Source organism: Bombina bombina, chromosome 3 (genome assembly GCF_027579735.1).
Source record: "Bombina bombina isolate aBomBom1 chromosome 3, aBomBom1.pri, whole genome shotgun sequence".
NCBI classification, from domain to species: Eukaryota; Metazoa; Chordata; class Amphibia; order Anura; family Bombinatoridae; genus Bombina; species Bombina bombina.
The window spans coordinates 93,692,123-93,709,097 of record NC_069501.1 but is presented as its reverse complement, the minus strand read 5'-3'; the positions used below and the strand labels follow the sequence as shown (position 1 = coordinate 93,709,097).

The 16,975-nt window shown below is 42.6% G+C and overlaps 1 protein-coding gene across 1 annotated transcript in view; it reads right to left on the bottom strand.

The window, feature by feature from the left end:
* Nucleotides 1-16,975, bottom strand: part of BRWD1 (bromodomain and WD repeat domain containing 1) — a gene marked incomplete in the record, with an annotated part of 1,309,461 nt that overhangs the window by 928,179 nt on the left and 364,307 nt on the right. The window contains 1 exon segment of the mRNA XM_053705925.1: nt 12,324-12,465. Coding sequence (XP_053561900.1) covers nt 12,324-12,465 — 142 coding nt within the window.

The window sequence follows — 16,975 nt, the reverse complement described above, 5'->3', positions numbered from 1 at the left end:
ACCCCAGTGAAAAAGAGGAGGCCATCCAAGACCTCTCACAAAGGAGAGAAATTACTCTAAAGCAAACGGTCAACCCTTCAAAGAGTAACCGACCCCCAATCTTCCCTCTAGGATAATGGTCCCAGCCCAAGGCTAGTCAAGACCAAAGATAAGGAGTCCAAGACTTCCAGAAGAGAAGGAAGAGTCAACATAGGAACAAAGCCCCCGGTTAGACCGCTGACCGTTACTACAAACGGTATGCTACCATGAGTCAGGATAGACATTGTGCTCGGGTACGAAACCCCCTACACCAGCTGTCTACTCTAAAAACAAGGAAAACTATCCAAAGAAAGGAGGCCCTCAGACCCTCAGCATCCATATATCATAATCCAACATATAGCAGGAGCCCCATAGGGATCAAAACCTTAGCCTCCCGCCACAGGGACGGAGGAACCAGACACTACATCACAATACCCCTTCCAGGATTCTGGAACGCAAGAAGGGAAAAGATCCTTACAAGGCAAGACACCAGGACCCATAGGTCGTTCCAAATACTAAGGTAACTCCGAACCCAGAGAACCATACCCCCGCTCTGGAAGAAAAGGGAATAAACAACAGAAAACTACCCTACCATAGAGGCGAGACCCCTTGGCCATATCGCCCACCCAGGTGAAGATACCTGGAGTCTACAGGAACAGCGTCAATGCACCCGAAGACCAGTAGGGAACTGTCAGAAGGGCCTAAAGCCTAAGTCTCAAAATGAGGCATCTCTCACCGAGCCCCAGCCTCTACGGAGAGAGGCCCGTCGGACCACAAACAACTAGTGTGAGATCGAACCGTCCACACACATCCAAGGAGAGACATGGACCTAGGTCAGGTTCCTCGAAAAACAGAATTTATGCTTACCTGATAAATTACTTTCTCCAACGGTGTGTCCGGTCCACGGCGTCATCCTTACTTGTGGGATATTCTCTTCCCCAACAGGAAATGGCAAAGAGCCCAGCAAAGCTGGTCACATGATCCCTCCTAGGCTCCGCCTACCCCAGTCATTCGACCGACGTACAGGAGGAAATATGCATAGGAGAAACCATATGATACCGTGGTGACTGTAGTTAGAGAAAAAAATTCATCAGACCTGATTAAAAAAACCAGGGCGGGCCGTGGACCGGACACACCGTTGGAGAAAGTAATTTATCAGGTAAGCATAAATTCTGTTTTCTCCAACATAGGTGTGTCCGGTCCACGGCGTCATCCTTACTTGTGGGAACCAATACCAAAGCTTTAGGACACGGATGAAGGGAGGGAGCAAATCAGGTCACCTAAATGGAAGGCACCACGGCTTGCAAAACCTTTCTCCCAAAAATAGCCTCCGAAGAAGCAAAAGTATCAAATTTGTAAAATTTGGCAAAAGTGTGCAGTGAAGACCAAGTCGCTGCCTTACATATCTGGTCAACAGAAGCCTCGTTCTTGAAGGCCCATGTGGAAGCCACAGCCCTAGTGGAGTGAGCTGTGATTCTTTCAGGAGGCTGCCGTCCGGCAGTCTCATAAGCCAATCGGATAATGCTGTTAAGCCAAAAAGAAAGAGAGGTAGAAGTTGCTTTTTGACCTCTCCTTTTACCAGAATAAACAACAAACAAAGAAGATGTTTGTCTGAAATCTTTAGTAGCCTCTAAATAGAATTTTAGAGCACGGACTACGTCCAAATTGTGTAACAAACGTTCCTTCTTTGAAACTGGGTTCGGACACAAAGAAGGTACAACTATCTCCTGGCTAATATTTTTGTTGGAAACAACTTTCGGAAGAAAACCAGGCTTAGTACGCAAAACCACCTTATCTGCATGGAACACCAGATAGGGCGGAGAACACTGCAGAGCAGATAACTCAGAAACTCTTCTAGCAGAAGAAATTGCAACCAAAAACAAAACTTTCCAAGATAATAACTTAATATCTACGGAATGTAAGGGTTCAAACGGAACCCCTTGAAGAACTGAAAGAACTAGATTTAGACTCCAGGGAGGAGTCAAAGGTCTGTAAACAGGCTTGATTCTAACCAGAGCCTGAACAAACGCTTGAACGTCTGGCACAGCTGCCAGCCTTTTGTGAAGTAAAACAGATAAAGCAGAGATCTGTCCCTTCAGAGAACTTGCAGATAATCCTTTCTCCAAACCTTCTTGTAGAAAGGATAGAATCTTAGGAATTTTTATCTTGTTCCATGGGAATCCTTTAGATTCACACCAACAGATATATTTTTTCCATATTTTATGGTAAATTTTTCTAGTTACAGGCTTTCTGGCCTGAATCAGAGTATCTATTACAGAATCTGAAAACCCACGCTTTGATAAAATCAAGCGTTCAATCTCCAAGCCGTCAGTTGGAGGGAAACCAGATTCGGATGTTCGAATGGACCTTGAACAAGAAGGTCCTGTCTCAAAGGTAGCCTCCATGGTGGAGCCGATGACATATTCACCAGGTCTGCATACCAAGTCCTGCGTGGCCACGCAGGAGCTATCAAGATCACCGAAGCCCTCTCCTGATTGATCCTGGCTACCAGCCTGGGAATGAGAGGAAACGGTGGGAATACATAAGCTAGGTTGAAGGTCCAAGGTGCTACTAGTGCATCTACTAGAGTCGCCTTGGGATCCCTGGATCTGGACCCGTAGCAAGGAACCTTGAAGTTCTGACGAGAGGCCATCAGATCCATGTCTGGAATGCCCCATAATTGAGTTATTTGGGCAAAGATTTCCGGATGGAGTTCCCACTCCCCCGGATGGAATGTTTGACGACTCAGAAAATCCGCTTCCCAATTTTCCACTCCTGGGATGTGGATTGCCGACAAGTGGCAGGAGTGATCCTCCGAACATTGAATTATCTTGGTCACTTCCTCCATCGCCAGGGAACTTCTTGTTCCCCCCTGATGGTTGATATATGCAACAGTCGTCATGTTGTCTGATTGAAACCTTATGAATTTGGCCTTTGCTAGTTGAGGCCAAGCTTTGAGAGCATTGAATATCGCTCTCAGTTCCAGAATGTTTATCGGGAGAACAGATTCTTCCCGAGACCATAGACCCTGAGCTTTCAGGGGTTCCCAGACCGCGCCCCAGCCCACCAGACTGGCGTCGGTCGTGACAATGACCCACTCTGGTCTGCGGAAGCTCATTCCCTGTGACAGGTTGTCCAGGATCAGCCACCAACGGAGTGAATCTCTGGTCCTTTGATCTACTTGAATCGTCGGAGACAAGTCTGTATAATCCCCATTCCACTGTCTGAGCATGCACAGTTGTAATGGTCTTAGATGAATTCGTGCAAAAGGAACTATGTCCATTGCTGCAACCATCAATCCTATTACTTCCACGCACTGCGCTATGGAAGGACGAAGAACAGAATGAAGCACTTGACAAGAGCTTAGAATTTTTGATTTTCTGACCTCTGTCAGAAAAATCCTCATTTCTAAGGAATCTATTATTGTTCCCAAGAAGGGAACTCTTGTTGACGGGGACAGAGAACTTTTTTCCTTGTTCACTTTCCATCCGTGAGATCTGAGAAAGGCTAGGACGATGACCGTATGAGCCTTTGCTTTTGACAGAGACGACGCTTGAATCAGGATGTCGTCCAAGTAAGGTACTACTGCAATGCCCCTTGGCCTTAGAACCGCTAGAAGGGACCCTAGTACCTTTGTGAAAATTCTCGGAGCAGTGGCTAATCCGAATGGAAGTGCCACAAACTGGTAATGCTTGTCCAGAAAAGCGAACCTTAGGAACTGATGATGTTCCTTGTGGATAGGAATATGTAGGTACGCATCCTTTAAATCCACCGTGGTCATAAATTGACCTTCCTGGATGGTGGGAAGGATCGTTCGAATGGTTTCCATTTTGAACGATGGAACCCTGAGAAATTTGTTTAGGATCTTGAGATCTAAAATTGGTCTGAATGTTCCCTCTTTTTTGGGAACTATGAACAGGTTGGAGTAAAACCCCATCCCTTGTTCTCCTATTGGAACTGGATGAATTACTCCCATCTTTAACAGGTCTTCTACACAATGTAAGAATGCCTGTCTTTTTATTTGGTTTGAAGATAATTGAGACCTGTGGAACCTTCCCCATGGGGGTAGTTCCTTGAATTCTAGGAGATAACCTTGAGAAACTATTTCTAGTGCCCAAGGATCCTGAACATCTCTTGCCAAAGCCTGAGCAAAGAGAGAAAGTCTGCCCCCCACCAGATCCGGTCCCGGATCGGGGGCCATCCCTTCATGCTGTTTTGGTAGCAGTGGCAGGCTTCTTGGCCTGCTTACCCTTGTTCCAGCCTTGCATCGGTCTCCAGGCTGGTTTGGGTTGTGAAGTATTACCCTCTTGCTTAGAGGATGTAGAATTAGAGGCTGGTCCGTTTCTGCGAAAGGGACGAAAATTAGGCTTATTTTTAGCCTTAAAAGACCTATCCTGAGGGAGGGCGTGGCCCTTTCCCCCGGTGATGTCTGAAATAATCTCTTTCAAATCAGGACCAAACAGTGTTTTACCCTTGAAAGGGATGTTAAGCAATTTTGTCTTGGAAGACACATCCGCTGACCAAGACTTTAGCCAAAGCGCTCTGCGCGCCACGATAGTAAACCCTGAATTTTTCGCCGCTAATCTAGCTAATTGCAAAGCGGCATCTAAAATAAAAGAGTTAGCCAATTTAAGTGCATGAACTCTGTCCATAACCTCCTCATACGAAGATTCTTTATTGAGCGACTTTTCTAGTTCTTCGAACCAGAAACACGCTGCCGTAGTGACAGGAACAATGCATGAAATTGGTTGTAGAAGGTAACCTTGCTGAACAAACATCTTTTTAAGCAAACCCTCTAATTTTTTATCCATAGGATCTTTGAAAGCACAACTATCTTCTATAGGGATAGTAGTGCGTTTGTTTAGAGTAGAAACCGCCCCCTCGACCTTGGGGACTGTCTGCCATAAGTCCTTTCTGGGGTCGACTATAGGAAATAATTTTTTAAATATAGGGGGAGGAACAAAAGGTATGCCGGGCCTTTCCCACTCCTTATTTACTATGTCCGCCACTCGCTTGGGTATAGGAAAAGCATCGGGGGGCACCGGAACCTCTAGGAACTTGTCCATCTTACATAATTTATCTGGAATGACCAAATTGTCACAATCATCCAGAGTAGATAACACCTCCTTAAGCAGTGCGCGGAGATGTTCTAATTTAAATTTAAATGTTACAACATCAAGTTCAGCTTGTTGAGAAATTTTTCCTGAATCTGAAATTTCTCCCTCAGACAAAACCTCCCTCCTGGCCCCTTCAGATTGGTGTGAGGGTATGTCAGAACAGTTATCATCAGCGTCCTCTTGCTCTTCAGCGTTTAAAACAGAGCAATCGCGCTTTCTCTGATAAGTAGGCATTTTGGATAAAATGTTTGCAATAGAATTATCCATTACAGCCGTTAATTGTTGCATGGTAATAAGTATTGGCGCACTAGATGTACTAGGGGCCTCTTGTGTGGGCAAAACTGGTGTAGACACAGAAGGGGATGATGCAGTATCATGCTTACTCCCCTCATTTGAGGAAACATCTTGGGCAATATCATTATCTGTGGCATCATTGTCCCTACTTTGTTTGGACACTATGGCACAATCATCACATAAATTTAAATGGGGAGAAACCTTGGCTTTCATACATATAGATCATCGCTTATCTGATGGTTCAGACATGTTAAACAGGCTTAAACTTGTCAACAAAGCACAAAAAACGTTTTAAAATAAAACCGTTACTGTCACTTTAAATTTTAAACTGAACACACTTTATTACTGAATATGTGAAAAAGTATGAAGGAAATGTTCAAAATTCACCACAGTGTCTTAAAGCCTTAAAAGTATTGCACACCAAATTTGAAAGCTTTAACCCTTAAAATAACGGAACCGGAGCCGTTTTTACATTTAACCCCTATACAGTCCCAGGTATCTGCTTTGCTGAGACCCAACCAAGCCCAGAGGGGAATACGATACCAAATGACGCCTTCTATAAACTTTTTCAGTGGTTCTTAGCTCCTCACACATGCATCTGCATGCCTTGCTCTCCAAAAACAACTGCGCATTAGTGGCGCGAAAATGAGGCTCTGCCTATGACTAGAAAAGGCCCCCATCTGAAAAAGGTGTCCAATACAGTGCCTGCCGTTTTTTTAAAACAATCCCCAAGATTATAATAACTATTAAGAGTTATAATCTGCAAAATATGCTTAGCAAAGTAATCGTTTTAGTCCAGAAAAATGTGTACCAGTTTTTTAAGCCCTTATGAAGCCCTTTATTCTTATACTTAAACTAAGAAAATGGCTTACCGGTCCCCATAGGGAAAATGACAGCCTTCCAGCATTACAAAGTCTTGTTAGAAATGTGGCCAGTCATACCTCAAGCAGAAAAGTCTGCCAACTGTTTCCCCCAACTGAAGTTACTTCATCTCAACAGTCCTGTGTGGAAACAGCAATCGATTTTAGTAACGTTTGCTAAAATCATCTTCCTCTTACAAACAGAAATCTTCATCTCTTTTCTGTTTCAGAGTAAATAGTACATACCAGCACTATTTTAAAATAACAAACACTTGATTGAAGGATATAAACTACATTTAAACACCAAAAAACTCAGTGGAGATGTTGCCTGTGCAACGGCAAAGAGAATGACTGGGGTAGGCGGAGCCTAGGAGGGATCATGTGACCAGCTTTGCTGGACTCTTTGCCATTTCCTGTTGGGGAAGAGAATATCCCACAAGTAAGGATGACGCCGTGGACCGGACACACCTATGTTGGAGAAAAGGAATCAATTGAAGATCCATCTTCCAGAGGAACCCTAAGCTGCATCCTGCAAGGAGGAACACACCCCTAAAGTCTGTAGACTTGGTGATCTAGAAATAGCCTCAAACCCAAGAGTCACAAAGGACTTCCTTAACGGGCTAAGATTCAGTACCCAGGGCACTTGGATCGCAAGAAATCTCGTATGCAAGTGTTAATATGTGCTACACACACAGGCAGGGTAGCAACTAACACCCGAAGGCAAATGAGAATGTACCCTGCACGCTATCCCAAAGAACCGAACTTAAGGCACCACCCACGAAGCCCCAAACAGAGCATTGAGGATAAATGGTAACATACCTGACCCCAGAAGGGTGGCCCTCCATAACCGACCTTGCCCCTTCACTGACAAGACCCAAGGCTAGAGTTGCAATGAGGACGGAAATACACCCGAACGTCGAGACCATGGTCAGACCAAGGGTAATGGAAGAGACAACACCCAGAGATCTTTGAAGGATCTATCTTCCAAAATTTTCTTTAAGCAGACAAAAACAGAATTTATGCTTACCTGATAAATTACTTTCTCCAACGGTGTGTCCGGTCCACGGCGTCATCCTTACTTGTGGGAATATCTCTTCCCCAACAGGAAATGGCAAAGAGTCCCAGCAAAGCTGGCCATATAGTCCCTCCTAGGCTCCGCCCACCCCAGTCATTCGACCGACGGACAGGAGGAAAAAACAGGAGAAACTATAGGGTGCCGTGGTGACTGTAGTTAGAGAAAATAATTCATCAAACCTGATTAAAAAACCAGGGCGGGCCGTGGACCGGACACACCGTTGGAGAAAGTAATTTATCAGGTAAGCATAAATTCTGTTTTCTCCAACATTGGTGTGTCCGGTCCACGGCGTCATCCTTACTTGTGGGAACCAATACCAAAGCTTTAGGACACGGATGAAGGGAGGGAGCAAATCAGGTTACCTAAACTGAAGGCACCACGGCTTGCAAAACCTTTCTCCCAAAAATAGCCTCTGAAGAAGCAAAAGTATCAAATTTGTAAAATTTGGCAAAAGTGTGCAGTGAAGACCAAGTCGCTGCCTTACATATCTGATCAACAGAAGCCTCGTTCTTGAAGGCCCATGTGGAAGCCACAGCCCTAGTGGAGTGAGCTGTGATTCTTTCAGGAGGCTGCCGTCCGGCAGTCTCGTAAGCCAATCGGATGATGCTTTTAAGCCAAAAGGAAAGAGGTAGAAGTCGCTTTTTGACCTCTCCTTTTACCAGAATAGACGACAAACAGAGAAGAAGTTTGTCTGAACTCTTTTGTAGCTTCTAAATAGAATTTTAGAGCACGGACTACATCTAAATTGTGTAACAAACGCTCCTTCTTTGAAATTGGATTCGGACACAAAGAAGGTACAACTATCTCCTGGTTAATATTTTTGTTAGAAACAACCTTTGGAAGAAAACCAGGCTTAGTACGCAAAACAACCTTATCTGAATGGAGCACCAGATAGGGCGGAGAACACTGCAGAGCAGATAACTCAGAAACTCTTCTAGCAGAAGAAATAGCAACCAAAAACAGAACTTTCTAAGATAACAACTTAATATCTATGGAATGTAGAGGTTCAAACGGAACCCCTTGAAGAACTGAAAGAACTAGATTTAAACTCCAGGGAGGAGTCAAAGGTCTGTAAACAGGCTTGATCCTAACCAGAGCCTGAACAAATGCTTGAACATCTGGCACAGCTGCCAGTCGTTTGTGTAATAAGACAGATAAAGCAGAAATCTGTCCCTTTAGAGAACTCGCTGATAATCCTTTATCCAAACCCTCTTGTAGAAAGGAAAGGATCTTAGGGATTTGATCTTATCTGAAGGTACAGACATGTTAAACAGGCTTAAACTTGTCAAGAAAGTACAAAAAAAACATTTAAAATAAAACCGTTACTGTCTCTTTAAATTTTAAACAGTGCACACTTTATTACTGAATATGTGAAAAAGTATGAAGGAATTGTTGAAAATTTACCAAATTTTCACCACAGTGTCTTAAAGCATTCAAAGTATTGTACACCAATTTTCAGAGCTTTAACCCTTAAAATAAAGAAACCGGAGCCGGTTACAGTTTTAACCCCTCTACAGTCCCAGCTACAGCCTTTGCTGCGACTTTACCAAACCCAGGGGGAATACGATACCAAATGAAGCCTTCTAGGAACTTTTTAGACCCTCACACATGCATCTGCATGTCTTGCTCTCAAAAGTAACTGCGCAGTAATGGCGCGAAAATGAGGCTCAGCCTACAACTGGGAAGGCCCTTCCTGACTGGAAAGGTGTCTAACACAGTGCCTGACGTTAAAAAACGTTCCCCAAGCTTATAAGTGTGAATTACAAGCATAAACCTGTATAAAATGGCCAAATAAAGCAATCAATTTGCCCATAAAAGTGTCTACCAGTTTTATAGCCCATATTAAGCCCTTTATTCTGTTTGAGACTAAGGAAATGGCTTACCGGTCCTCATGAGGGGAAATGACAGCCTTCCAGCATTACACAGTCTTGTTAGAAATATGGCTAGTCATACCTTAAGCAGAAAAGTCTGCTAACTGTTTCCCCCAACTTAAGTTACTTCATCTCAACAGTCCTATGTGGAAACAGCAAATTATTTTAGTTACTGTCTGCTAAAATCATCTTCCTCTCACAAACAGAACTCTTCATCTTTTTCTGTTTCAGAGTAAAATAGTACATACCAGCACTATTTTAAAATAACAAACTCTTGATAGTAGAATAAAAAACTACAACTAAACACCACATACTCTTAACCATCTCCGTGGAGATGTTGCTTGTGCAACGGCAAAGAGAATGACTGGGGTGGGCGGAGCCTAGGAGGGACTATATGGACAGCTTTGCTGGGACTCTTTGCCATTTCCTGTTGGGGAAGAGATATTCCCACAAGTAAGGATGACGCCGTGGACTGGACACACCAATGTTGGAGAAACTGGAGCTTTACAGTTTTGCCACAGAAGGCAGGGAACCCCTGCACACCAACTCTTAGAGTAATACAACTCTGAGCAGAGAAAGAATATGCCCGCGCATCCAGACTATGTGATCCACCCAAGGTGGTAAGGAAGGAAACTTCACCACCACAATAAAATGCTTAATAGGCGAAAGAGTCAGCGTCCATAAGAACCTCGAGTGAAAATGCAAATCATGAATCACTCAGCACACCAGACCATATAGGTCACACACATCTCCCACTCCAAGAATGGAATAACGGTTCTGAGTCCCCAGGGACCTGAAGAACCATGATGATGTCTGAAAAAACAGATCTGTATTCCAGGCGAGAAGCCCAAACTACCAACCTAGATTGGCACTCCTAACCTTCCGTTCAAAGGGGTTGTATTTAAACAACAGGCCTCATACTTAGGTAGGATCCGAGCCAGTCCATAGAACAGTCTAAGAGAGATTCCAAATCAAGCAGGATTAATCAACACTACGAGGGTGACATGAACCCTGGTAAAAGCCGTAAAAGAATCCGACCAGTACCTGGTATAAGGACACTCTAGAAATTCCCAAGGTCCAAAAAAATTCATCCCAAAGGATCGATAAATGAACTAGAAAACAATTATATTATTCAACAAGAATGCAACTTCCAAGGAAGTGCCCACGCGACCTAAATAGCAAGTATGGGTTCCAGGGAAGAACGTTCATAAAAACAAAAATCTAACAGACATGAGCTTAAGAAAAAACAAATTAAACACATCCATCAGGATCAAAAAAAAAAAAAAAATGAAGGCAGCACCCATTGGGTGAACGCCGAAGGTGAATGCGGACAACGGAACCAGCCGATTAAAAGCCCCATTCACACAAGCTCAGAACTGGAACCAAAAAGAAAAACAACGACGTTAAGGAGATTGGCTTCATCCACAAACGTCATATCCATTTTGCCATCCAGCTTCTAAGGCCTCTTATCCCTCGGCATGCTAGGACTGGAATCCTCCAACATTGCCAAAACATGTCTTAAAAGAACACAAAGGCGAGCCAGCCTTTAACGGAAGGCAAAATCATCCCTTGCCAGATCAACTGAAGACCCTGGCCCCGAGATAGGGGCCAACGCTTCCCCAGAAGGCTGAACTGAATCGGGCAATCCCACGCTCGACGGGCCCTGGTTAACGGAACACGGACAGTATCTTAGAAATACTTCACTTGGGAGATATAAATGATTCAGCGCCATAGAAATGACCATGCAGAACTGTGCCGTAACCTCTGCAGGAAACAAGCCACCCTCCGGAGAAGGCGTAAAGGCCATAGGGACATCTGCTTGCGTAGCTGGGAAATGGACTGGGACACTTGCTTCATGGGTCATGGAAACATCGGAGGCGGATGGCTCAACGCACTCTAAGCTCCCTGCTTCAAGAGAAGAGATTACTCTAGATCAGCAATCGGAACATAACTGATGGGCATTGATTACCTGGGCCATTTCATATTCATCACAAGACACATCCTCCATTTTGGAGGCATCCGTGTCACGCATATTAAAACATTCCATAATCTTGGGATTACAAAAATGAAAAAAAAACTGGCACCCTTTAAACACCCCCAATGGCTAGGGCACTCACCACCTCCTGTGACCCAGACAACTCACGAGCAAGACTGTCTCGGTCACACACAGTCAGCATACGGAAGTGAGAAACAACGTAACTGAACCCATCACAAGGTGCACCGTGCCAGTCATGAAAAAGGCGCGCAATCTGAAAAGATTGTGTCATTAAAAGGCCGTTATGTTCCATAAAGGCTGTGAGCCTAAGTATAGCTACACATTTGCAGATAGAACCATATAACAAACATGATTAAAGGTCCCCACTGTTCAATAACACCCCTCAGGAAATATTAACCCATGATTCCTTATTAAGATAAAAGGAGTCCCACTGGGATCCTACCTTGTTTCGTTAACTTTACATTCACATATCGAAATAAAAATGATCTTACCGGAATCGACGCCATGGAACAGGAATACGGCCCTTCAAGTGTGACAGATAGTAGCCTCGCTTCTGACATGGAGTTTAGTGAAGAAAGTTAGGCAGTGAAACTCGTCAACGCCGATTACCAAGGAGCTGTTAATATGAGTTGGGATGGGTTCGCAGGAAAACTCTCCCTGCATTTTCGGACTTTAACTTTCATCCATGCTTGCACATTACACTCAAAGGACTTGCTGACATCGCCGAGGACCAGCCTATTGTGACTAGGATCATCTCAATGTTCCTGTCCTTAACAACCCTTCCTTGTTGAATGTGTACAAATTCAAATAATAATACTTTACAGTAGAAGTTTGAGATAAAATTAACTTTTGTTTTATAGTGCTTCTTATATATTATATAGTATACTGTATGTCATTAACAGATGTCCTAATCATATAAAAATAAAAAATCGGAGAAGCCACATATAAAAAAAAAAAAAGTTGGGACAACTGTTTTAACTTTATCCTACAGGGTGTAAAGTTAGAAATATGATACTGACCCAAAAAAAAAAAAAAAAATTAAAGAAGGATAGTGTAAATCTCACAAAAAAAAAAAAGGGGGAAGACAAATACCTTCATGATACGAAGCAAGTTCCCAGTCTTGGAATCCCACACTTTCAGAAGCTGATCACTACCTGAAGTAAAAACCATGGTATCTAAATGATCCCATGCGATCGAAAGAACTTTTGGTTTCGTAAACTGGGTTTCAGCAAAACTAGGAGAAATAGAAACAACCTATGATTTGTGTGTATAGATTTCATAATTTAAAAAAAAATAATTCAACATTTAGATTTCAAAACATTTGCATACAGTCATCACTAACAATCCAGTTCAACATTTAGTCAGGATATAGGTGTCAAAGTAAATAAGGAATAACCAACAATGTCCAAGACAGTTAACAGAAGGGGAATACGATAACTATGTTGATCTAAATCTGTTATCACTCAAAGTGAATACTTAATTAACTTTGTTAAGAGTATTAAAATGGCATGTTAATTTTATACATTATATATATATATACATATATATACACACACACACATATTATATATATATATATATATATACACACACATATATACACATATATATATATACACACATATATATATATATATATATATATATATATATATATATACACACACACACATATATATATATACACACACACACACACACATATATATATATATATATATATATATATATATATATATATATACACACACACATATATATATATATATATAAATATATATATATATATATATATATATATATATAGGCGTGTTAACGCATAGGCCGGCAGATTTTGGGGGGGGCAGCACTTGGCCGCTACTGCACTGAATATGTTAGGTCATTATAATTAAAAAAAAATTACAATGTTGACAAGGCATATTATTTTACATTTAATAAAGGTGTTTTTTTTTTGACCGGGAACTTTTCGGCGCGCGGGGGGGGGGGGGGCAGGTACACGCTCAAATATGCAGTACTGTGGAGGGCTGGGGGTATGAGCGGCGACTCGAGTGCTCTGTCTGTGGATACAGAGGGTGGATACAGAGAGACAGTCACAGTCAGTTATGAAGTGGAAGGAATGGAAAGAAAAACTTGTCACACTTAAGGTAATAAAACTTCTAACGTGGCCATGCACTTTAGCAATCCAGCCTGGGGTTATTTAGCTCTGACTGCAGTAATCAGCACACTCCGTGAAGGAGCCTGCTGTGCAGTTCTGTTTTTTTTACATTCCTCTCCCGGGCTCCCTGCATGTCTCTTCTTATCCTGCCGCTGCCTGCTTGTATTTGCCAGCCACATAATTCATTGTGTGTGCTACTGTGCTGTGTACCTGTGTTAGTTTAACTTTTTTACGGCATGGCCACCACCGCTATCTAACTAATAAATTAAGTGCTGCAGAGACACTGGCAGCTGCAATTTACATTCTCCCTGCTACGGGAACTTAGGGCTAGATTTATCAAAGCTGAGGCATACAGGGGCACGTAGAGGTGGTGAAGAGGTTAAGCGGCAGTCTGGTGACCGCTGCTTGAAAAATTAAGGCAAGCAAGTTCTTGTGAGAACTTGCAGCCGTAGGGCTTTGGTAAATCGAGCCCTAAATCCAAAAAGCTCTGCACATAAAACGTGCAGAGCTTTTAGGGTTAAGTTCACTGAGCAGAGTATAAATTGCAGCTGCCAGTGTCACAGTACAGCATCTGATTTATTACTAGTAAATAGCTGAGTGGAAGCAAAGATGTTTTGTAAAAAAGAATTTTGTGGTATCAAACTGTAAAATTAAAGTGCTTTTTCAGTAATTTAACTTTTTATTTCCTATGAAACTTTATTTTAAATCCTTACTCTCCTCCCCAAATAATTTGGCAGCCCTACAGTGCAGATCAGTTGGGACGGTCTTTCTTTTTCCTAGAAACTGTTGGCTTCTAACGTTTATGGTCTCATCTATGGAGGTGCAAATGTATGGAAAAAATATAATTTATGCTTACCTGATAAATTCATTTCTCCTGTAGTGTAGTTAGTCCACGGGTCATCCATTACTTATGGGATTATAACTCCTCCCTAACAGGAAGTGCAAGAGGATCACCCAAGCAGAGCTGCCATATAGCTCCTCCCCTCTGTCATATCCAGTCATTCGACCGAAACCATACGAGAAAGGAGTAACTATAGGGTGCAGTGGTGACTGGAGTTTAATTAAAATTTAGACCTGCCGTAAAAACAGGGCGGGCCGTGGACTGACTACACTACAGGAGAAATGAATTTATCAGGTAAGCATAAATTATATTTTCTCCTGTTAAGTGTAGTCAGTCCACGGGTCATCCATTACTTATGGGATACCAATACCAAAGCTAAAAGTACACGGATGACGGGAGGGACAGGCAGGATCTTTACACGGAAGGAACCACTGCCTGTAGAACCTTTCTCCCAAAAACAGCCCCCGAAGAAGCAAAAGTGTCAAATTTATAAAGTTTTGAAAAAGTGTGAAGTGAAGACCAAGTTGCAGCCTTGCAAATCTGTTCAACAGAGGCCTCATTCTTAAAGGCCCAAGTGGAAGCCACAGCTCTAGTAGAATGAGCTGTAATCCTTTCAGGAGGCTGCTGTCCAGCAGTCTCATAGGCTAAACGTATTATGCTACGAAGCCAAAAAGAGAGAGAGGTAGCCGAAACTTTTTGAACTCTCCTCTGTCCAGAATAAACGACAAACAGGGAAGAAGTTTGACGAAAATCTTTAGTTGCCTGCAAATAAAATTTCAGGGCACGGACGACGTCCAGATTGTGCAAAAGTCGTTCCTTCTTTGAAGAAGGGTTAGGGCACAATGATGGAACAACAATCTCTTGATTGATATTCATGTTAGTGACTACCTTAGGTAAGAACCCAGGTTTAGTACGCAGAACTACCTTGTCTGAATGAAAAATCAGATAAGGAGAATCACAATGTAAGGCCGATAACTCAGAGACTCTTCGAGCCGAGGAAATAGCCATTAAAAACAGAACTTTCCAAGATAACAGCTTGATATCGATGGAATGAAGGGATTCAAACGGAACACCTTGCAGAACATTAAGAACTAAGTTTAAGCTCCACGGCGGAGCAACAGTCTTAAACACAGGCTTAATCCTAGCCAAAGCCTGACAAAAAGCCTGAACGTCTGGAACTTCTGCCAGACATTTGTGTAAAAGGATAGACAGAGCTGAAATCTGTCCCTTTAACGAACTAGCAGATAAACCCTTTTCTAAACCCTCTTGTAGAAAAGACAATATCCTAGGAATCCTAACCTTACTCCATGAGTAACTCTTGGATTCGCACCAATATAAGTATTTACGCCATATTTTATGGTAAACTTTCCTGGTAACAGGTTTCCTAGCCTGTATTAAGGTATCAATCACTGACTCCGAGAATCCACGCTTTGATAGAATCAAGCGTTCAATCTCCATGCAGTCAGCCTCAGAGAAATTAGATTTGGATGTTTGAAAGAACCCTGAATCAGAAGGTCCTGTCTCAGAGGCAGAGACCATGGTTGACAGGACGACATATCCACTAGATCTGCATACCAGGTCCTGCGTGGCCACGCAGGCGCTATTAGAATCACCGATGCTCTCTCCTGTTTGATCCTGGCAATCAATCGAGGAAGCATCGGGAAAGGTGGAAACACATAAGCCACGTTGAAGACCCAAGGTGCTGTCAGAGCATCTATCAGCACCGCTCTCGGGTCCCTGGGCCTGGATCCGTAACAAGGAAGCTTGGCGTTCTGGCGAGACGCCATGAGATCCAGATCTGGTTTGCCCCAATGATGAAGCAGTTGGGCAAACACCTTCGGATGAAGTTCCCACTCCCCCGGATGAAAGGTCTGGCGACTTAGAAAAACATAATTTATGTAAGAACTTACCTGATAAATTCATTTCTTTCATATTAGCAAGAGTCCATGAGCTAGTGACGTATGGGATATACATTCCTACCAGGAGGGGCAAAGTTTCCCAAACCTCAAAATGCCTATAAATACACCCCTCACCACACCCACAATTCAGTTTAACGAATAGCCAAGAAGTGGGGTGACAAAAAAGTGCGAAAGCATATAAAATAAGGAATTGGAATAATTGTGCTTTATACAAAATCATAACCACCACAAAAAAAGGGCGGGCCTCATGGACTCTTGCTAATATGAAAGAAATGAATTTATCAGGTAAGTTCTTACATAAATTATGTTTTCTTTCATGTAATTAGCAAGAGTCCATGAGCTAGTGACGTATGGGATAATGATTACCCAAGATGTGGATCTTTCCACACAAGAGTCACTAGAGAGGGAGGGATAAAATAAAGACAGCCAATTCCTGCTGAAAATAATCCACACCCAAAATAAAGTTTAACGAAAAACATAAGCAGAAGATTCAAACTGAAACCGCTGCCTGAAGTACTTTTCTACCAAAAACTGCTTCAGAAGAAGAAAATACATCAAAATGGTAGAATTTAGTAAAAGTATGCAAAGAGGACCAAGTTGCTGCTTTGCAAATCTGATCAACCGAAGCTTCATTCCTAAACGCCCAGGAAGTAGAAACTGACCTAGTAGAATGAGCTGTAATTCTCTGAGGCGGAGTTTTACCCGACTCAACATAGGCAAGATGAATTAAAGATTTCAACCAAGATGCCAAAGAAATGGCAGAAGCTTTCTGGCCTTTTCTAGAACCGGAAAAGATAACAAATAGACTAGAAGTCTTTCTGAAAGATTT